Below are 22,732 nucleotides of genomic sequence, written 5' to 3'. Positions count from 1 at the left end.
CTCATTAAAATGACTTCTCCTCACGTTTTGAAAAAATGGGTGGTAGCTGGATATTTCTAAGAAAATAATACTTGTTTTGTGAGTTGAATACTTTTGACTTGCGGTTCCAATGGTATATTGTGTAATGCAATTTGTACCTTCTTTTTTCAAGCAAGTATTGATGTTACGGCACATTAAGCTAGAAGGTTTTGTTCTGACGTGGTCCGCATTCCTTTACTTTTTGTTTCCATTTCTTGATTTGACATTCATTGTTATGTCAGAGATGTTCTTACCCTGACTTCTACCACTACTATCTTAGGCAAGATTCTCTTCAAATAGCCTCCAGGACTCTGAAGAATATAACAACCTCTGGTAGGCCCATTTTCTGTATTTTGTTTCAACATTGGATTCTATGCAACTACTCAACATGTGTCAATATGTGGAACTGTGCTCTAAAAGAAATACCCATGCTAATGCTAATTGAATAGTAATTCTGATGGACATTAATTCTGGAGTTTAAACAATCAGATGCATAGGGAACTGAAATGTGTCAGTCAGTGTTGGGTGGGGAAATATGTAACTTGATGCTATTTACTAATTACTACATTTTCTACATTCAGAATGGAAAATTTGAGCTACAAAGAATCACAAATTATGCAACAATTGATGATACACATTGTTAAATACTAATTCTGTTAACCTTACAGGGTCAGACAGCTGAAGCAGGATGCAAGGGCCATAGAAGCATTTTTCACCGAGAGCCACCAAGACGTTATTGTAAAAATCAGAGAACTGACTCAGATTACAGAGGAGCTGGAGACTATGCACCGGAGGGCAACGATTGGCAGCCTGTCTGGAGGAGTGATTGGTGCAGCTGGTGGCATCACTTCTGTGGTTGGTCTCATCTTAGCTCCATTCACCTTAGGGGCTTCTCTGATAGTGACAGGTGTAGGTGTAGGTGTAGGTGTTGCAGCTGCTTCCAACATCACCAAGATGATAAAGAGTAAGACATTCCAAGACCAAATAAAAGCTATATTGGAATATTGCGAGGGGGCGCTCAAACCTGTCATGGAGAGTCTAAACAAGTTTCAGGCTACTGCAGGTGGTATTCAGGCATTAGCCGGTGCCGGTAGAGTAATGGCAGGCATTGGCCAGATTGCCAAACTGTCAGTCCAAGCTGCAAAAGCCATCAGTGTGGTTGAACGAACTATTCTTATTCTTTACAGACTCACAGTAGTTTTAGATTTCTTTACAATCGCTAGTGATTCAAGAGAGATACATTGGATAAGAAAGAGGGACCAGGGCGAGATAGTTGACTCTCAGATGCTCAAGTTTATTGATGAGATGAAGCAAGCAGCAACAGCATTGACACAGGCTGTAGATGAAATAGAGACGATGAGAGCCGCAATTGGTGATGCCATAAACATGTAACAGCATCTATTTATGCCTTACGCCAACCAATCTCTTCACCCATTCTATTGACCTATGCTCACAATAGTATTCATTTGTCACCAGTTCTAGATTATGCCGGGACTCAGGATTTGAAGGTTGTTCAAATGGACATTACAGAGAATCAATAAATATGAGACAAAACAAGACTTGTGTTTAAGTCCTTTTGCAACACACAATAATCATGAAAGTCCAGAGCGTTGGTGAAACTTCTAATCAGTTAATACGGTGCCCAGCATTGATGTTCGGTTGATTTCAGATCAGGTGATATTCTTGACCGCTGAATTACTCTCATCTCTTCAGAAAATCAGAAGTAGCTTTACATCAGTGGTTCTCAACCTTTTTTGAACAAAGGCCCCCTGGACCTCAACGGAAGCCTCCCAACGTCCCCTTGACTTCATCATAAGCCTTCCAAAACATAAAATGGACTTGTGCCCCCCATTGGCAACTTAGCACCGCCCCCTCTCAGCTGTATCATTTTAAGCTGTACCCCAGTTGTCACTACTCTGAACTCCATGACTCTAAACACTGCCTTATAATGCACATTTGAACAAAAAATCACCCAGAAAGCCAGGTGGACTGACTGACTGGATTCACAATGAGTGTTTCTTCTTAACTGGACAGGCTGGTATCACAGAATTATGACTGACTTGGAGTTATATTGTGTTGTTTTAGTGTTCCCTTTTTGCACTATACACACAGAGAAATAGAAGTACACAAAAAAATCTAACACTTAGAGAGTCATTTTCACATCTAGAGTATATTTGGTCTCAGAGAAGTGTTCAATTAGCACTGGTAAACAGTTTTTACTATGTACATATCATTGCTCTCTCAGGACTCTCATATGGCGAAGGACAAGTTTCAACAAAAGCTTTGTTCCATCTTCTATCTCTGGACTAAACAACCTTCCTCAGTAACCCTGCATTGGACCCTTCTGGAAGGTGTAGTGTTTGACTGTCATCAATGTTGTACTTGTGCAACCTGACAGTTGCAAATGCAAATGTATTTTGCTATTGATGTTCAATTGCGTTGTCTGTCTGGAATGTGTACATAGTAAATGAGACATCACTGATGTGCTTGGGTCATCTGACAATGTCTGAGAGTACATGTATTTGTTACTGAATGTTCAGTGGTGTTGGTGGTGTCTTCATGCCTGTCTGCATACTCTATTTCGGCTGTGACAAGATTGGATGGAGGTGAAAACACACTTGGGCATAATAAAGACATAGAGTAGCCTATATATCTATTGCATTTTTGCAGAGTAATTGCACAAGGTACATTATGGTACAATAAAGTATCATACCGTTGTTTCGTGGGAAATAGTTTTGTAAATGAGGGTATTACCCTATATTGTATCCCATATTATACCTTAGAATTTTCATTACATTTCATTAAATAGAGTTGTTTATATTGCACAGACACAACAAGCAGAGTGTATATTGTATTTCCATGTCTGTGTTGAAAAGCGGTTGTTAAACCAGTTGCAGAAAGTAAACAAAAGCACAAAGGCCGAGGGTGGGACCCATCATAAAAAAGAACAAACTTTGAGACATTGTGTCTTTTTATCAATGTATAATCCATCTTTGCTCACAGCATAAACTCTTCGGTAGTGTCTTTTTGATGCCCCCTAGTGGGTGATTATTAGGCTAACACTCAGAAGCTCCAGTCTGCGATATGAAGCAGGCAGGCATTAAAGCGATGGTTCGGAGTAGAATCACCCTAATGCCATTTGAACCGTGACACCGATCCACCTTTACACCCGAAGTGTTTTCTGCCGCAGGCTTACATCAACAGAGTTGCCGTGTTATTCGATGTTTATTCCGGATAGCTTGACTCAAGCGCATATGGATACTGGGCACTGTCTCCAAACTTTCCCCACAAAAATAACATGTCATGACACCAAACTTCTACAGTATAACAAATGTGGTTTGTACTCACAAAAAGATGAATTTGAAACTTTGTACATAGTCCAGGAGTTTATTAGTAACAACACACGAGACGATTAGCTTTTCTCCTGCTAAACATCCGTCGACGTCACTTCCTCCAGCTGGGACTTTGTTGATGGAAACAAATACACGTGAGTCCGGAAGGCGGAAAACTCAAAAAGACAGCTTGCGCTACAACTAGAAATTAACCACTTCGGATTTAAATTTTACCACATTCAATAAATAGAAGACGATGCCACACTCGTGCATATATCCTGGCTGCGGACTAAAACACAAACCTTACAATAAGTGGACAGTCCCAGCTGGAGGAAGTGATGTCGACGGATGTTTAGCAGCAGAAAAGCTAATCGTCTCGTGTGTTGTTACTAATAAACTCCTGGACTATGTACAAAGTTTCAAATTCATCTTTTTGTGAGTACAAACCACATTTGTTATACTGTAGAAGTTTGGTGTCATGACATGTTATTTTTGTGGAGAAAGTTTGGAGACGGTGCCCAGGATCCATATGCGCTTGAGTCAAGCTATCCGGAATAAACATTGAATAACACGGCAACTCTGTTGATGTAAGCCTGCGGCAGAAAACACTTCGGGTGTAAAGGTGGATGGGTGTCACGGTTCAAATGGCATTAGGGTGATTCTACTCCGAACCATCGCTTTAACTGTAAGGATGTAAATGAGTGAAGTAAAATGAATTATGCAATTGAAAGTAACATGTTGTCATTACAAAGTTTAGTCATAAGACAGCAGATCCAATAAAAATATGCAGATTATTGATGGCATAAATTGTAGAACAAGAATTAATAAATGAAACTGGAAGAAAAAAATGATGCAATCATCATTCATTTCTTCTGCTCATCTTTGCACTTAATTTCATAGTGTCTTGCATGTTAATCTGGTATGTTTGTTTTTTTTTACTTTTATTTAACCAGGGAAACAATCACATTAAAATAGATATCTAAGCCAGCAGCACACATTGCATTGCAACAGACAACAGACACAAAGATAGGTAGGCTGGCTACAGTAGTTACCAGATGCCAGAGAGGGCACTCAGTGCTTTTTAGCTGCCCAGCAAGGCATGATGGACACACTGGAGGTCTGCAAACACACTGGATGGTTCACCACTTGGATCACCTGGACTACGCTGTGCTCAGATGGAGAGGAGAGACCTTAAACCTTTGTCAAACTTGTCTTTTTATCAAACTAGTTTGCAGTACAAATGAAAGTAGGCTACCATTATTATTGTTGTTGTTAATTATGTAATTATTATTATTATTAGCAGAGGTGGTGACCAACGGTCAGTCTGAGTCAGTCACTGCTGTGACGTGGCAGGCTGCTGTGGTCTAGGGGTTAATTTGCCATCCATTTGGCTTGATCAGCCACTAACCTAGTATGTTTTTTAAATTATTTTATTTCAAGTTAATTTGCATGTGGGTGGACCAGAACATACGTGACAAGACAAGTCAAAGCCACAACATGGAAACCCAGCCAAAGGAGACAAGTCGAGACAAATGATCTAGTTGACAAACACACGCCTGGATGATTGACATGAGAATCACAAAAGCGAGAGCTCACTTTGACTAACTTCTTTATTGATTATTTTTTATTATTGTACACCATTACATACTGTATATGATAGTCACATGCACATAATTATTCTGGATCACAGAACATGGTGTCTTGTGTATGAAGTTTGTTTACATTCCTACGGCAAGGTCGATTGCATCTCTCATCTTCTCTATTTCTTCCACAGCCGCTGTCAATGCCGCTGCTGCCTGCTTCATCTCATCAATGAACTTGAGCATCTGGGAGTCAACACTTTCACCCTTCTCCCTCTTTCGTATCTGATGTATCTCTCTGGCATCACTAGCAATTGTAAAGACATCTAAGACTAGTGTGAGGCTGGAAAGAATAGGAATTGTTCGTCCAACCACACCAGCTGCCTTGGCAGCTTGGACTGACAGTCTAGCTATCTGACCGATACCTGAGAGAACTCTCCCTGCACCAACTACAGTCTGAAGGCTATCTACAGTAGAATGAACCTTGTTGAGACTCTCCAGGACAGGTTTGAGCACCGTCTCACAATAGTCCAAGATATCTTTGATTTTGTTCTGCAATGTGTTGCTCTGAGTCGCCTTGGTGATGTTGGAAGCTGCACCGGTGATGCCGCCAGTTGCTGCAACACCTATGCCTATACCTGACACTATCAGCGAGCCCCCAAAGGTGAAGGGAGCCAGAAAGAGTCCGGCTAAGGTGGTGATTCCACCAGCAGCACCCATGACTCCGCCAGCCAGACTGCCAATGGTTGTGCTTCTGTGCATACCCTCCAGTTCATCTGTAATCTGTGTCAGTTCTCTGATTTTCTTTTTGACATCTTGAAGGTTCTCATTCAGGAATGTTTTTATTGGCCTTGCATCCTGCAACAGATCTTTCATCCTGTAAAGTGGATAGAGTTAGTATTTGGGTGTTTTGTCCAAGTGTTGTATCAATGAATAGGCCTATATGTTCCATGTTTTTAGTAGAAAAAAAACATGCAAAACTACATAGAGCATAGCATGTGATTTTAAAAAAAGCATACCCGTATTTGTAATCTTGAGAGTCCTGATTGCCATTTGGAGACAGAAGTAACTGAAAACAATCATTAAAAGTGAGATTAGCTTCCAGAATTCATACAGCCTATTCACATATGTTTTATTTTTCAGTTTTTCAGAGTTTCTGGTTATGCATTACGACAGGGAAAATTACATGTTTCATAAATAAAAAGACAGATCTTTTCCATGTCTGCCATTTTGAATTTCCAGTAAAAGGCATCTCAAGCTGCAAAACTTTACTTTGGTCAGACCGGTAAATATTTGTTATGTGTATGTATTAAGTAAATAAACATGAAAAAAATTGTGGTGGGCAGCGTAGTTGCAATGAGCAGCTATTTGGAACTCTGGTCACCATCCTACATACTACACCTGTAAGATTCTTTCTGGCTATTATAATTATATAACTATATAGGCCTATTTTTCTGAGTGTGGACTTTTCTTTATACAGTTAAATACATAGATCTTTATGAATATAAATATATAGCCCTTATCAATACACTGTGAATAAAAAAAAAAAAAAAAAGATCTGAAATTGTTTGTTCCTGACTCTCAACAATCCCTGAATTTTAAAGACAAGGTCCGTGTCTCAAATGGCGCATATTCAGTGCGCCCGCCCCTATGCACTGAAACATAGTGCCTTAAGTGCACAAGTGTGCCATTTCAGACACGAAAATGTCACACTGCTCTACTGTGAAGACAACACTATCTACGGAAGCAATGACTACTTCCAAATAGATTGCCAGTTGTCCATGTGTATATTGAGCTCTTCTGTAATTTATTTGAGTTTTCCGATCTCCCCCGCAGAGTATTCAGATTCCATGGACAAATGTCCTGTATTTGCCACCAGCAGTGTGATTCTACAAGATAAAATAGTGTAAGTGATTTAAGTGTGTAATCAAAGCTAATATGTCTATTGAATGTATCATTTACTTTATAGAATGAAGAACACAAACAACCATTGTATTTATGGGCTTTTGACCAAAAGTGACAAAGCAATATGAAGTTATTAAATACCTTACGTCATCGTCTTCAATATACAAATCACTTGAAGTTTCCTGACGACAAAAAGTGAGAGCGATATTACCATACATTACATTACACTCAGCTTGCTTTTTTTAATCCAAAGCAGCTTACAGTTATTTACAGGGTATTGGTTACAGTCTAGACTCCATGGAGCAATGTGGTATTGGGAGGACATTTCAGTATTGGGAGGACATTTCAGCCATGGATGGAGGAGGGAGAGGTGAGGGAGGCATTCAAACCTGCAACCCCCTAAACATTAAACATGGCCGCCCCGTTGAACTGAATTGTATTGAATGTGAGAAAGCAATTTCCAAAAATAATACTGTGTATGAGAGAGCCAAGTAGTGTAAATACAGTGATACATTTGATTACACCTAAAAGGACTGCACTAAACGACTTGACTGGGTTGGGCGAAGAACACTATAATTAAACTACACATTTGTAGACTAAATTATTTTTTTAAATGGCTCAACTGGACCAAGTGTAAAAACGACCTGAAAAACAATAGTGTTTGGGCAGTTGCTTACTTCATGAATATTTTAAGCTGTCGACAATAGATAAGGCTCTCAAAAATATTTGGATACATTTGTAGTTCTCTTTGTTGGCTAAAACCACCTTAATTCAGACAACAGAGGTATGATAGTATGTGGATCTACAGCTATTTGTTTAAAACTGATTTACAATTGGCTTACATGATACCACAATTGCTTGACACTAACATGTAAAAATATTGTACATACATTGTTGTCATGTTCAATGCTGATCCTCTCTCTGGTCGCCATTGTCTCTCTCTTCCTCGCTGTGTGTGTCTGTGTGTGTGTGTGTGTGTGTGTGTGTGTGTGTGTGTGTGTGTGTGTGTGTGCGTGCATATAGGTGTGTGTGTGTGTGTGTGTGCGTGCATAGGTGTGTGTGTGTGTGTGTGTGTGTGTGTGTGTGTGTGTGTGTGTGTGTGTGTGTGTGTGTGTGTGTGTGTGTGTGTGCGTGCATAGGTGTGTGCGTGTGTGTGTGTGCGTGTGTGCGCGCGTGTGTGTGTGTGTGTGGGGGGTGTGGGTGTGTGACTGACCATGTGATTAAATACTCTCTCAAGCAGTGTTTTACAATGGGATCAAAGACCATTCATGAGATCAGAGCATAAGACCATAAAACCAGAGCATGAGACCTGCCAAAGGTCGCATAGGATCACAAGCCTAAACCAAATTTTAAATGCCTTGCATATTACAGAATATTATAATTGTGTTTTTTCTTCTTCAGCTAATTGCAACAGCATGAAGAGTCTCCATGACTGAGGTACCCTGAGCATGGTACCGTCCCACCGCACTGCCCCCTAAGGGGCGCCATTGGGGGCTGCCCCCTTGTACAGATGAGGCATAAATGCAATTTCATTGTGTGCAGTGTGCAGTGTTCACTTGTGTGCTGTATGGTGCTGTGTCACAATGACAATGGGAGTTGGAGTTTCCCAGTTAGGCTTTTGGCTTTCACTTTCATATTCGTTCTTTAGTCATTATAAAATTAGTAAGTAGCCTACTAATTGTCAGTTTCCATGAGTATGCTGTATGTATGATTCATTATTTTAATAACCAACTTTAATGTTGAAATGTTTATTTCTTTAGAAAATAGGGATTTATAAATAGTAAGTAAAAAAAAGAAAAAAATGCAAAATGATACAAGGTTTTCGCTGGACAGCGACGATGATATTCATTTATGCACACCTACTGTACCTGCACTGCTCTGGTTGGGCGAAACTATCCCGATGATGTACATGAATGCAAATGACAACACTCGACCAGTCATTCAGCATTTTTAACCCAGGAGGAAGTAGGGCAAAACAAGAGCTGTAGAAATATGAGGTTGTGAGGCCTTGGAGCAGGTGCAGTCAATCAGCAAAGAGTGCAAGAGTAATCTTGTCACGTTTCAACAACAGAAAAGACTAATTTTTGGGGGAATTACAGTTCCTCACCCCGTGGACACAACAAAACGGTATGTAAACTGTGTATAGTTGCTATTTAATGTATTCTACCTGTAGATGAAGACACCATCTCCACTTGTACAAATGCAGCATGTCAAGGAATACACTTGTATGCAATATAAACTATGTATTATAAAAGATGTATAGTTAGCAATATTTCGGAACAGTTGTGATTTACTATAGCAAGTGTGCATATACAAGTGTGGAGAGCGTTATATGTTTGGCTTCCTGTATGTCTGTGAATATTCGCATTCATTCATGTCTTCTTCTATTCGTCTACTTTTCTTCTATTATTTTTCTTTTTTATTTGTTTTTATTCGTCTCTGATGTCTATTGGTCCTCTATATGGAATGTGTAATGGTTAGAGGCCTTATGTCTATGTCCTGTGATGACCTGTGTCACTGTCTGTGTTGTGTTTATTATATGCTGTCTGGTTTGTGTGATTTTAACACCTGATACAACCTTATTCCCCCCTTGGGAACACTAAGAGATTTTCTCTGTTCTAATTTCCATGTTGGAATCAGAGTTTGTTTAACTCTCCAGAGTGGACCAGTAGTATCCTGCTTCAAGAGACAAGGGTAACATGTCAAGATGTGAAGTGGCTTAAGTCCTTGTGGTTGTTACACATTCCACAGAGTGCAGGATTTGAAACAGCTCTGATGCTAGAGTGCAGTTAAACGTTACACTTTGCCATGCCCTCTAACCCCACATTGCTCCAGGAATACTTTACAAATACTTAGTCATATGATCCTGCTGTCATTTGAAAAGGCACGCTTTCAATGAGCAGCCCTCACCCATCAGGTAGCCAACTGTCCCAGAAAGTATTATAATGTATATTTGTTTTGGTTTGCAGAATGGGGAGAGATCAATTGGACACACCTTCAAGGGAGCCATGAATGTATGTAAACACATATGATCACATATGTGATATTGTTATAAACAAATAACATTTCAATTATTTAAATGTTAAGAATGTTTTTAATATATGGTAGTTATAATGTTGGCTACACGTGGGTGTCACTTTTTCAGGGTTCAATCACCCTAAAATTGTTCTTGCATACTTTTCTACTGTAGCTGGGAATTACCTTCTTTTTTATTTTACTGTGTATTAGATTGGAAAAGGGAAATTGGCGTTAGAAATGAGTAGTCTATTGTGCTTACAATATACTGTACTTACAATATAGCCTACGTATCATTTACAAATGAGGATATCCCTCATTTTTGGATCCCCATCATTAATGCACACGTTTCTGCATTAATGACATTTCCCAAATGGCAGTTTGTTATTTGTCAATCAGTGATCAAGCTTTCCAATCTTGTTTGTCCTTTACATTTTAGAATCATTCGAGTGTAACCTCAGATGCACTGCAGTCTGCCTCATCTAATGGGAGTGCACACATCCTCCAGGCAGATTTGTCCAATCAGAAAGCTGACATCTTCCTGGCTCCAATATCACAGGAGAATACAGACATTTCACAGGATGTCACCTCCAGTGTGAATATAACCAGAGACGCTGGAACTTCTTCTCCCATAACCCATGTTGACATTTTCCAACCCATCCCTTCCATTTTGGACACACCCCTCACAGAAAATGCTCCCTCAACTGGGTCCTTTGATACTTTTCAAAGCACACCATGTGTCCAGAAACCAAAACCAGAAGTCCAAAAGACACCAGGGTCTCCATTTGTAGATCTTAAATCCAACTCTGCATGTAACCAAAATACACCAAAATCAGAAGTCTCCAATAATTCACAACAGAACGATTCACCAGACCACAATACCAGCTGGTTACAAGGCATTGTCATGTCCCCTCCCTGTGAATTCTCAGACACCAGTGAAACCCAGTCTTCCATGAACAACGGTCCGGAACCATTTTCTGGAACCTCAGCCTCCAGTCCCCAGGTTGACATCTTCCAACCTCTCTCCAACACCAATGTGGAGGCACCTATCACAGAAGTCAAGACCCCCAGTCAAACTATAGAGGTTTACCAAAGCCCACTGTTCAGCCAAGACACTGACGTCTGTGACAAACCAAAGCAGGAACAACCAAATACTCTCAGGTTGTGCCTCAGGAATAATGTCTCATTTTCTGAAAAGACACCCTCCCCTGGGTCATTAGATGCCTACCAGATTCCATCTACCACCAGGGAACTAAAGTTTGACTCGATCCCAAATGGTGACATCTCTCGAGAGCATGTCTCAGCTACTTCATTATCCACAGTGACCCCTGACGAGCCTCCATTGACCCACTCCTCCATCTTCCATTCTATGCCAATTTTTCAGGTCCTGTCCTCAGGCCAAGCATCTGCCAACCCTTGCCACCAGCCTATACCCAATGGAAAATCCAACTTTGCGAGGGCTAAGAATGCTACTGAAAATTTGCCCTCTGACAAGAAGATGAACACTGTATCCACACCTGGTGGCATAATGCAAGAGAACAATTCATCATATATGACCAATCAGATATTCTCCTCATCTTCCTCTCAGGAAAACGCTCCATCCACAGGCACATGGTCTGAGTTTTCACAGGTTAGAAACGCTTTGAACAGGGTTTTTGAACAGGGAAGTTATTTAATTTTTAGATTTTTACAATGCAACATGTTCATAATAAACATTGATGATGTATGCTGTTTTTGTCAAGGTTTTACCTGGAGCTCCTAAGGCAGCCTTGATACCTAAGGTTTCTTTCCACTCACTAGCACAGGAGGAACCAGGTCTTGGAGAGGAGGGATCCCCATTATATGTGAACATTGAGTTCACCGGTGAGGTGAGGAAGACAGGACATATGACTGTGTGTATTGCTTGAGTGTGTATATACTATACATGTGCTAGCAGTCACTGTCACATTTTGACCCAATAAACATGTGCGTGTGTTAACCATGAACTATACGTGTGTGTGTGTGACTTGCTGAGTGTTTGATTGTATTCGCTCGCAGAGGTCAGTAAGTACATTATATGAACACTTTTCAGGAGCGATGTATTGAAGACTGGCCAGAAGACAGCCCTCAACTTGCCTCCAACTGGAAACCAGTAAGTGTGCCGCAAGTGTGAGCAGCTTATCATAACATACCATAATTTCTGTTGCTTACCGTACAATTTGTCTTTGTGCTTGAGATGTACTGCAAACAGCTGATAGAAAAATGCTTATACAGTATAAGATCAAAATGTCATTATTGAAACATCTTCCTAAAAACATGGTTTGTTAATGCAATAAAATTGGCCTTAATATTTGCAGTCTGGGACATTCCGTCTGAGGAGGGAGTCACTTGTGGTGAGTACAGATGAAAAGAATGTGAAATGCTTAATGTGAAACTGAGGGGTTGTCAAGCTGAAATCAATGTGTGGTGATTTGTTTTATTTATGTCTACTGCAACAAACCTGGGACAGAAGACAGGGTTTTTTGCTTCTAATACGCTCCAGCTGTGACAAGTTGGGCCTGCAGACTGTATATGTTTGGAATGCTAAGATCTTCCATGTGTAAAATCAGCTGATAATCACTTGTTATTATCATACTGATAATAATATTATCATACTGATAATAAGTACAAAATTGATATAATAATACCAAGGAAGAATATTTACTTCTGGTGATTGAAACATCTATTTGTGCTGTATAGAAACTTTCAGATATCGAAATGGTTTCAGTTAAGCACTTTTATTTCACAGGCAGTCATGCAATGATAATTTCTATTTTGCCAAAACAGTTGTTGTTAGCTGTTTTTTTCTTACAAAGGAAAAAGGAAATGGAACCAACGGCAGCGTCAAAAGTGGAAGGACGTCATTGGTATGTGTACCACCATTTAGCTTTAACCTCTTTGGGTGCACACTGTGTTTAATTTCAGTACCATTTCTTGCATGAATTTAGTAAATTCTTTGACATTACTCTCCCTTCAATGATATTCTCTTGCAGAAAAAGCTGACTTTGTCAGTTTCTACTCGTAGAAGATCAAAGGTGAGACACAGAACTGTATGTTTTCATCACATAGGATGAAGGCCAGTCTTGTCACATGGAAGAAGAATGTTTGCTTACGGTCTACTCTGTGTGGTAGTCATTGAGAATATGTAGGGTGCTCATGGTCCAGAAATGTAGAATTAAGACTTAAGGTTAGACTAGTACAGGGATTTCAAACTCAAATTCACAGGGGCCAAACCCGAAACTCGAGAGAAAAAAAGGGCTAATAGTGTGCATTCTCAAACTCTGAACAAAACATTTCAGAAACACTCATACATAGCTTAAATGTGCCTAAACATATTCTGTGGTATGAGTGACAGATGTCACATTGGCCTCTGACAACGACTATGACACATCAAATGTTCAAGTCATGTTACTATATATTAAGGGTTTATGTGGGCCAACTGTAAAATACATCTGAAATGAGCTCATGGGCCAAAAAAAAATTCTCTGCTTGCCAAATTTGGGCCCGAGACTGAAATCATGGACTAGTGGTCATGTCAGGTGTAGATGTCAGGTCAGTTAAAAATAAATAAATAATAAATTAAAAAATTAGGGGTGCATTTCTCGAAGCCATAGTTGCTAACTTGACAGTGCACTACACCACAAATCTTAGATATTTGACATTTGCATGCTCCCAAACTTGCGTGAGTTTTGAGGTGTGAGAACACTCTACTATCTCCACATACATTCCTGTCATATCACAGTTTTCCCGGCAGCCGTACACTTTTCCAGTAATGCAAGAACTATTCTGACATACATACATAGGCTGTGCTGCATTGATTGGCATGTCTTTGTCAACATGGACCGCGGAAATGTTTTGTTGTTGTTCAATTGGTATTTCCAAGACGAGACCTTCAGTTAACAAAAGATTTTTACAAACTCTGCTTATTGAGCTAATTTTGTGGCTGTCCAACATACCGTGTGAGTCATACCAGTCCAAAACACTGTTTATATTAAAAACAATATAACTAATGAACAAATTATATCTCGTTTTATTTCTTCTAGGAGAGACCCAATATAGATGTTTCTGCATTGGAAAATGGAGGAGATCTGAATCAAAGAGGAGGCTCCAAGTCGGTAGGCTATTTTAGTGTCATGACTCTCAGCCCTGTGGGAAAGTTTAGTCACAGTATTTTGACAGTGCAAAGGCAAATATTTTCCATCACATTAAGAATGAGGAAATCAGTGGCTGTGCTTATTATCATGGCACGTCAACCCCTTAGCGTAGAGCCTGTGTTGTTCCTGTCACGAAAATGGTAACGACCAAGTCTTAATAATCAGTTACTTGAGACTCTGCGTTGTCATAGTGATGTTGTTATGATGCAGTGGACTGTTTTTAGCAAGTCAAGTCAGCTTTCATTGTCACTTTCTTCATATGCACAAGTCATAGAAGGAAAATGAAATTACATTTTCTCTCTATACCATGCCAGGACATAGACTTATGAGTAAAAGGCTACATTTATCTTGTATACAGTGTAAATGTCAACAATTAAACACATTTTAAATCTATTTTCATTCCAGAGTAAGAAGCAGAAGCTCAAAGGCCCTCAAGTTCTTCGTAGAAAGTCAAAGGTGTGTGTGTGTGTGTGTGTGTGTGTGTGTGTGTGTGTGTGTGTGTGTGTGCGCGCGCGCGTGTGCTTGCGTGTGAGAGAGTGTGTGTGTGTGTGTGTGTGGTGGACGGTAAAGTGGGTGTATGTACATATCTCATTGATGAATGATAAACACTTTAGCATAGAGCATTAAGTCATTAAATGTTATAAGCTCTGATTGTTCCAATCAAGGCCCTGATTTTCACACATTGTTTTAACAGGAGAAGCTGAGCGTTGGTGACAACACACCAGACGACATCTCTGAGGTACAGTTATATGAGATACAGTATACTGTGTAATGTGAGTGCATCCCAGTCTGCATGCAGTCTGCTGTACTGTATAAGAGGTAGTAGCAAGTAGGACCCGACCGATATGTTTTTTTCAGGGCCGATACCGATACCGATATTTATGGAAATGGGAGGCCAATAACCGATATGTGCAACCGATATATCAAGTCAAGTTGGTTTTATTGTCAATTTCTTTACATGCACTGGTCATACAAAGAATTTGAAATTACGTTTCTTGCTTTCCCATGCAGACATAGACTAATCTAGGTAAGGACATAGACAGTATGGACATAGACAGTGCTCATACAGACATTTAAAGTGCAAGACTGGACAACAGAAGACTTGTAGAGAACATACATTAAGAGGATGTATTTGTTGTGCTTTTTCTAAAAGTCCTTTATAGCGTTCTGACATAGTAATAGCAGCATTTTGAAGAAAATAAATATTAAAATAGGTCTATCAAGTACACCAGCAGCAGTGTGTGTGTGTGTGTGTGTGTGTGTGTGTGTGTGTGTGTGTGTGTGTGTGTGTGTGTGTGTGTGTGTGTGTGTGTGTATGTGTTTAGTGCAGGTATAAAGTGCGGTGTGCGTATGTTTGTGTGTCTGTGTGTATGTGTGTATGTGTGTGTGTGTGTGTGTGTGTGTGTGTGTGTGTGTGTGTGTCTGTGTGTGTGTGTGTGTGTGTGAGTTGTGTGTCAGTGTGTGTATGTTTGGGTTTAGTGCAGAAAGTGCAGTGTGCTTGTGTGTGTGTGTGTGTGTGTGTGTGTGTGTGTGTGTGTGTGTGTGTGTGTGTGTGTGTGTGTGTGTGCGTGTGCATGTTTTGAGTTAGTGCAGGTTGAAAGTTCAGTCACAAATATAGTAGTGCAGGTGGAATGTTCAGTCGCAGATATGGTGGTGGGGATGAGTGGGGGGGGGTTGTCAGTGGCTTGGCTGGCTAGAGGCTGACAGTGGAGGGAGAGTGGGTTGAGTGTTCAGTATCTTGATTGCTTGGTGCATGGAGCTGCTTGCAAGCCTGGTGGTACGGGAACGGAGGCGCCTGTACCTCTTTCCAGAGGGCAGGAGGCTGAACAGTTTGTGTGCAGGGTGGCTTGTGTCTTTGATGATCATCAGTGCTTTCCGGGTGCGGCGTGTGGTGTAAATATCCTGCAGGGAGGGGAGTGGTACTCCAATGATCTTCTTCGCTGTGTTCACAACACGCTGGAGTGTCTTCCTGTTTTTCTCTGTGCAGCTTCCTCCCCACACTGTGATGCAGCTGGACACGACGCTCTCTATGGTTCTCCTGTAGAATGTTGTCATGATGGAGGGTGTAGCACTTGCCTTCTTTAGTTTGCGCAAGAAGTAGAGACGCTGACGGGCCTTCTTCGCCAGTGATGTAGTGTTGGTGGTCCAAGAGAGGTCGTCGCTGATGTGCACTCCAAGGAACTTGGTGCTGCTCACTCTCTCCACAGCATCACCGTCGATGGTCAGTGGTGGCAGTTGTTTTTGGACCCTCTGAAAGTTGACAACAATCTCCTTGGTCTTGTTGACATTCAGCAGGAGGTTGTTGTCTTTGCACCATCTGGCCAGCAGGTCTACTTCTTCTCTGTAGTGAGTCTCATCGCCCTTAGTGATGAGGCCCACCAGTGTTGTATCATCCGCAAACTTCACTAGATGGTTAGTGCTGTGGGTCGTTGTGCAGTCATGTGTCAGCAGCGTGAACAGCAGGGGGCTGAGAACATAACCTTGCGGAGCCCCCGTGCTCAGGGTCAGAATGCTTGAGGTGTTATTCCCTACCCGTACTGCTTGTGGTCTCTGCATCAGGAAGTCCAGCAGCCAGTTGCAGAGGGAGGTGCTGAAACCTAGTTTGTCCAGTTTGCTGATGAGTTGTTGTGGTATTATGGTATTGAATGCTGAACAGAAGTCAATGACCAGGATTCTCACATCACTGATTCTTGAGAAAATGGCTAAAACAGGTTGTAATGTTGACAGAAAAAAAACAAAGGGAATTACAAAATTATATGGTATATCCTTGTTGACTAAGGTCTTGGCTTTTCAGAAATGCAAAAGGCCAATCTCCCCATTTTGTATTTTTTTTTCAGAAATCAGGCTTTTCTCTGATCACACCTTGTTTTTTGTCAACACCGTCAGACACAATTAAAAGTAATTAAAATTGTATTGATTTGGTTGCAGATGTATCTGGAGTTTTTAAGTGATTATGTGTATTTTTTGGTTCACACATATGCCTTTAAATGTTGAAAATTCACTTTTGTTCTATTTTAATACTGTTTCATGTGCTCTAATTTTGAAATATGTACCGTCATACGATGCTTACTTAACGCCTAAATAGAACAAACAATTTTTTGTAATTTCACAAATATTCCTGTAGGCTTAAATTGGCTATTACTTTGATAATTCAACAACTCCTAAGGAAAATGTTGTAAGCACATTCATTTAAAATGTCCAAAACTCCTTCTTACGGTGGTGACTTAAGAACTGACGGTGGTGACAGTAATCTGAGAGTGGTGAAAGTGGCCTAATTTGTACCTGCATTTAGCAAAATAAATAGCCTTCTCAAGTCAATGGCATTTGCATAAACACTTTATGTTTGTGTGTGCACAGTATGTTTGTACATGTGTTTTTTCTTCATTAGTTAGATTCTCTAGGAAGTGGGCCACTGGTTCTTGAAAATGTGGCAAAAACAGGTTTTAAGTTGTTCAAATTCAAAATATAGAGGTGTATTATCATAGATGTGGGTCTTGGCTGTGCAGTGAATGTAGTGCCCAAGCTCCCCATGTTTAACATTTTTCATAAAATGGGGTCAACAGAGGCAGACAGAATTAGAAGTAAAAACATATGTTTACTGTATTAAAGTGAATTACTTTAACAATTCAACATAACTTTAGATACTTATTGTATGCATATTCCTAAAACATGTCAAAAACATGTAAAACATGTGTTTTTTGGTGAACTCCATCAGATGTCACCACCGTCAGGTTTTCTGACAAAATATCCAAATGCACCTCAGTGGTGGATAGAGTATCGTTTTGTATCACAATTATTACTAACATGCCTATTAATGTTTCATTAACCAGCACAATTTAGTAAAATATGGAACAAGATGATGAGCGGAACAAAATCTGACGGTGGTGACATCTGACGGTGTGAGACAAAAAAACACTCTTTTACATATTATGCATTGTTTGTTCACATTAGCCATGTCATTTTCGCTCTGTTTCTTGGGTGCTTCATACCTTTTCTGAGAAAGTATATTAATTAACATTAATGTAATATAATACTATTAAAACATCCGACGGTGTTGACAGTTTATGGTTGGGACAGTACCAGTGTCCAAACAAATTAACAAATTGAGGACAAAATAGTAAACTTACAGGAGCTTCAGTGATGGTGAAGTGTGCAGTAGACCTAAAGGTTTGAAAAGGGGTCCTCAGTAATGAAAATGACCTTGTGCATACCTGATTTTATTGTCTTTTAGAAAAAATCTGACGGTTGTGATCAATATGCTGGACACATTTTGAGCAATCAGAAAACAATAGTAAATATTGTTTTATATGCACTATGTGCACATCTGTAGAACCACTTTAATATGGTCTTCCACATCATGGTGATATTGTTCAATTCTGTTAGTGATTTTTGTATTTTAAGTCAATTGAAATGATGAGGCCAGTCCTTGGGACAGGCGTTTTTACAGGGTGTGGACAGGTTTATAGCCATGAAAAGTAATACAATTACACTTAAATATTTCAACTGTGTATTTGTGTAACAGACCCCTTGGCCAATACCTGGATTCATTTTGTTCGTGAAAATGTAGTTGATTTTCAACAGAATTAGCATTTTACTGCTGGGACATGTTTTTGCCAAACTTTCAAGAATCAGTGACATATGAGTCTTTATTGTCCAAGTGGGTGAGGGCTGGATGGAGGGCAGAGCAAATTGCATCCTCCGTGGATCGCTTGGCTCGGTATGCGAACTGGTAGGGGTCCAGGGTGGGGGGTAGGGTGGCTTTGATGTGTGACAGGACTAGCCGTCTGAAGCACTTCATGATTATGGGCGTCAGTGCTACAGGACGGTAGTCATTGAAGCATGATGGTGATGATTTCTACGGCACGGGTATGATGGTAGCAGCTTTGAAAAGTGATGGGATGACTGCTTGCTCCAGAGAGATGTCAAAGATGTCTGTGAAGACATCCTTCAGCTCTTCTGCACAATCCTTCAACACTCGACCAGGTATGTTGTTTGGGCCAGCTGCTTTGCGTGGGTTGATGGTGGCCAGTGTCCTCTTCACACTGGCAGAGGACAGGTACAGGGGTTTATCATGGGGGGGAGGGGGAGTTTTCTGTGGATGAGTGTCATTTTGTGCTTCAAAACGGGCTAAGAAACTGTTCAGGTCGTTTAGCAGAGAGGACAGCATCTCTGCTGTCTTTGAAGTGTGTTGTTATTTTGTCAGAGTATTCCTTTTTTGCTTTCCTGATGCCCTGGGACAGGTTTGCCCTTGCTGTTTTTAGAAATATTTGTTGTGTTTTTAGAAATGTTTTTAGAAATATATGTAACAGTGGCACGTAAACAGTTAATTAAATTCAACTCAGCTCTTGCACGACTACGCCACCTAGGGTGGGGGAAGACAACCTAGGAGTGAAATTACCCCCCAAATTAGTAAACCAGGACACAGGTTCGGAGCACTCTTAGGCAGGAGTCAAGTTCAAGTGTTTATTCTCTTTTTCACCATGCATAAGATGTAAGGCAATGTACAAAATGTGGATTTGGCTGATCAGGCCGAAATCAAGAACAATCACATGGATTCACACAAGGATACAATAGTCCATATTCATTAGAGAGTTCTTCAGTCCATACACATCACAAATACAACAGTCGGACTGGTCAATAATCAGGTGAATACAAATGTGCAAATATGCAGTGGTGATGCAAAGGGACAAATACTAATACATTACAAAATACAATATGGATGAATTGCATTAAAGACAATATTGCACTGATCCCTATTAAGACACCCACAGACGGGTCGTTATGTGGAGCAATATGGCCAATGGCCACACACACACACACCACACGCACACACACGCACGGCACCTGTGCGAGAGAAAAGGGAGGCTACACTCAGTCATAAGAACCGCCCCCAATACGGGGGAGACAGGGCAATGGTGTCACTCTTAAAGGGGGGGAGCTAGGCTTAGGCTAACCAATAGCAGCACGGTTGAAAAGGGATAGTTAAAGACTAGGGAAAAAGGCCACACAAAATAAACACACACAATAAAGTACTCACACGAAATAAAAAGAAAACACACATCTACTACTACACGCAGCAAAATAGTAATAGTCACCCAAGTGCACACAGCAATGGAAAAGTGAGGGAATCCACCACCCGAAGACCGGCGCGCTATGGCAACTCCATACCTATCCAGGGAGGAGAGAAGAGAGAGAGACACTCAATAGCGAGAATGACACGTGCTAATGTATTACCCAATTTGCATACACAGTGATGACTAGATGCAACTTAACTTTCGTGTAGCAAGAGAGAGGGGAGAACTACACCGCCGTAGGTTGACTGAAGGGGGTGTACACTTGCCTCCTGGTGCCGTGCCTAGAGGATGATAACCACACACGCATACAGACGCACAGACACACACGCACTCACAACACACACAGGTAACCAGACCTGCGCAGTGCGCAGCGAGGAGGCTGGCGTCCCAAGAAATGGGCCAGAAAATAAAAATAATTAAACCAAACAAAAGTCGGTCACAGGAAAACTAAAATAAACAGTGGGCCCAGCAGGACGAGCAGGTGGAGCCAGTCGGAACCGGCGCAGAGTGTGACGGCAACAAAACAGCAACCTCCGAGGAGTGTAGCTAGCAATCCCACGGCGTCAGAGAGGCCCCGCTAGCCCGATCATAGATCCGTGGTTCGGAACAATCGCAATTTGGACCACACACTGAGGAAAGTGAGGGTAGATTTAGTGACTAAGGTCATCGTTACCATCGGAGCAACAACATCAATGTAGCATAGGCCAGCTTACCATCCACTGACTGCAGTCGGGTACCAGGGGCCAACCCCTCTGGCCACTCCAAAGCCGGCGTAAGCACCACTAATCAGGCCTGCCACAGGGCACAGATGAGGGGGCAACACACCAACCAAAGAGGTACACACCGGTGCATTATAGGCAGCGTGAAGTGAACGCCAGTTCACAGCAGCAGAGTGCAGTTCCACGCAAGAATGGCTAGAAGTGGAATGCAGTCACATAATCAGGTCCGTAATTCAAACAATACGGCGATCGGACACATCATAAAGTATGAATGTTAAATGCCTACCTGAAGGTACCAAATCTACCGGATAATGATCACGGCTAGCAGCAGCTCACACGCCAGCCGGCGTCCTTTGCCGGCAAAACAACAGCGGGGCGGAAAGAGAGACCCACGTCACGTCCAAAAACTACATTTATCAACATAAAAGTCCTGCCAGTAATGGGCCAGCCAATCACAGACAAAGGACCAAAATCAGTCAGATTGAGGGGTGTAGACCAATCTGTCACATATAGAAATATTGTTCATAATAAAATGTAATGAAATATAAGTTATTATTATATATACACACATATTTAGTTATAATAATGAACTCTCATGGACTCAAAGTGGGGAGAGCAGAATGGAACAAAATTCAGAGCGAAACGGCTGAAAAATTGGTTGTGAAAGTTATACAAACTTATCGGTGGAAACTTATTGAAAGCATGGCCGATACTGATATCCCAAAAATGCTAAATATCGGCCCGATATATCAGTGGGGCCGATATATCGGTCGGGCCTTAGTAGCAAGTGAGCTAAAACTGGGCTTCTAGCTAAACCAGTAGCATACCTGTACATGTTAAAACAGTGCAGACAGTTAAACATGAAAAATTAAGTTGCCCGACTGCCTTAAGTTTGTAAGTTTACTCAACTACAGACTTAACTCAATTTATTTCAAGGCTTTCTCAAGTTGACTTAACTAACAAACTCAAGGCAGCATGGTAACTTACTTTTTAAAGTTCATCTGGCAATGTTTTATAGGGTAAGAGGTCTTGGGAGGGATGTTTAATAATGGTCCACACCGAGCTGCACTAGCTGACATTTTTGTTACCCATACAACGCAAGCATTTTACATTGCATTTCATCACATATGCACTACTACTGTACTACTACTGTGTCATATATCACTCTACTGCCATACTATACTCATAGACATTAATTATAACTTTAGCCTTGTGACATTGTTACATTGCTTAGGTTTGTGTATCTGTTTTGTATTTGATAGTGGTATACTATGTTGTTGATTTTACTATTCAATTCCTATTGCTACCAGTTGGCAGCCATTCACCTCTGCAACAATTGCAGTTCTTAACTCAAACATACTTCTACATCTGTTTTAGGGGCCTGAGGGGAAAAGAACAGGAAGTCATGATTTGCCTACAAGTCCCACCATGCAACTGGTTCGTTCCTCTCTGTTCACTTCAGATTTTTTGATCCATGTTTTGTAGTAGTGGTTCAATAGTCTAACAGCAGAGTCAAAAGTGAATATACCTATGGCAAATGATGCTGTGTCATAACTATTACAATATTGCATTGGTAAGTTCTTTATGTCTCTATAGTGAGAGTAGTGTAAATGCTGGAAACGTCTGTATAAGATTGTGTAACGTGAGCAGAAATAGAAATGGGTGGGTGTCTACAGTAAATGCACAGAATTAAAGTCTGAATTAAAGGTGAAGCCCTCCTTTTTATGTGTTTTTCTATCATAGATTGGTGTTGAGATGGATGACAGTGTGTTTTCCCCCATTATACCTGAGGTGCATTTTCAGATATTGAGTTATTTATTCTAATTATAAACTATTGCATTGTGTACTAAATGGAAATGTTAACTATTTTAAAGTAGCATGACTTTTTTACTTTGTACTATGAGAGATACTTCTATA

General features: G+C 40.7%; 2 protein-coding genes across 2 annotated transcripts; one reads left to right on the top strand and one right to left on the bottom strand.

The window, feature by feature from the left end:
- Positions 1-5,025: 5,025 nt before the first annotated feature.
- LOC134442444 (apolipoprotein L3-like) lies at positions 5,026-6,076 on the bottom strand. Its single transcript, XM_063192612.1, has one exon. The coding sequence runs from the start codon at positions 5,804-5,806 to the stop codon at positions 5,069-5,071; it is 738 nt and encodes a 245-aa protein (XP_063048682.1). The 5' UTR covers positions 5,807-6,076; the 3' UTR covers positions 5,026-5,068.
- Positions 6,077-8,810: 2,734 nt separating this feature from the next.
- Positions 8,811-22,606, top strand: LOC134442442 (uncharacterized; the record flags this gene model as incomplete). The annotated part of the gene is made up of 12 exons (XM_063192611.1): positions 8,811-8,962; positions 9,805-9,849; positions 10,290-11,480; positions 11,593-11,718; positions 11,922-11,981; positions 12,187-12,222; positions 12,685-12,735; positions 12,862-12,903; positions 14,428-14,478; positions 14,717-14,761; positions 22,193-22,252; positions 22,559-22,606. Coding segments are annotated over exons 2-12 (1,716 nt in total), but the record flags the coding sequence as incomplete, so codon positions are not given.
- Positions 22,607-22,732: the final 126 nt, after the last annotated feature.

The sequence above is a fragment of the Engraulis encrasicolus genome, unplaced genomic scaffold, assembly GCF_034702125.1.
Source record: "Engraulis encrasicolus isolate BLACKSEA-1 unplaced genomic scaffold, IST_EnEncr_1.0 scaffold_162_np1212, whole genome shotgun sequence".
NCBI classification, from domain to species: domain Eukaryota; kingdom Metazoa; phylum Chordata; class Actinopteri; order Clupeiformes; family Engraulidae; genus Engraulis; species Engraulis encrasicolus.
Note: the sequence above shows the minus strand (reverse complement) of the source record. Positions and strands in the feature narration are given on the sequence as shown.

What these genes read in the sequence shown, in the direction of transcription:
- LOC134442444 (XM_063192612.1), bottom strand. Translation starts at nt 5,806, where the DNA reads ATGAAAGATCTGTTGCAGGATGCAAGGCCAATAAAAACATTCCTGAAT.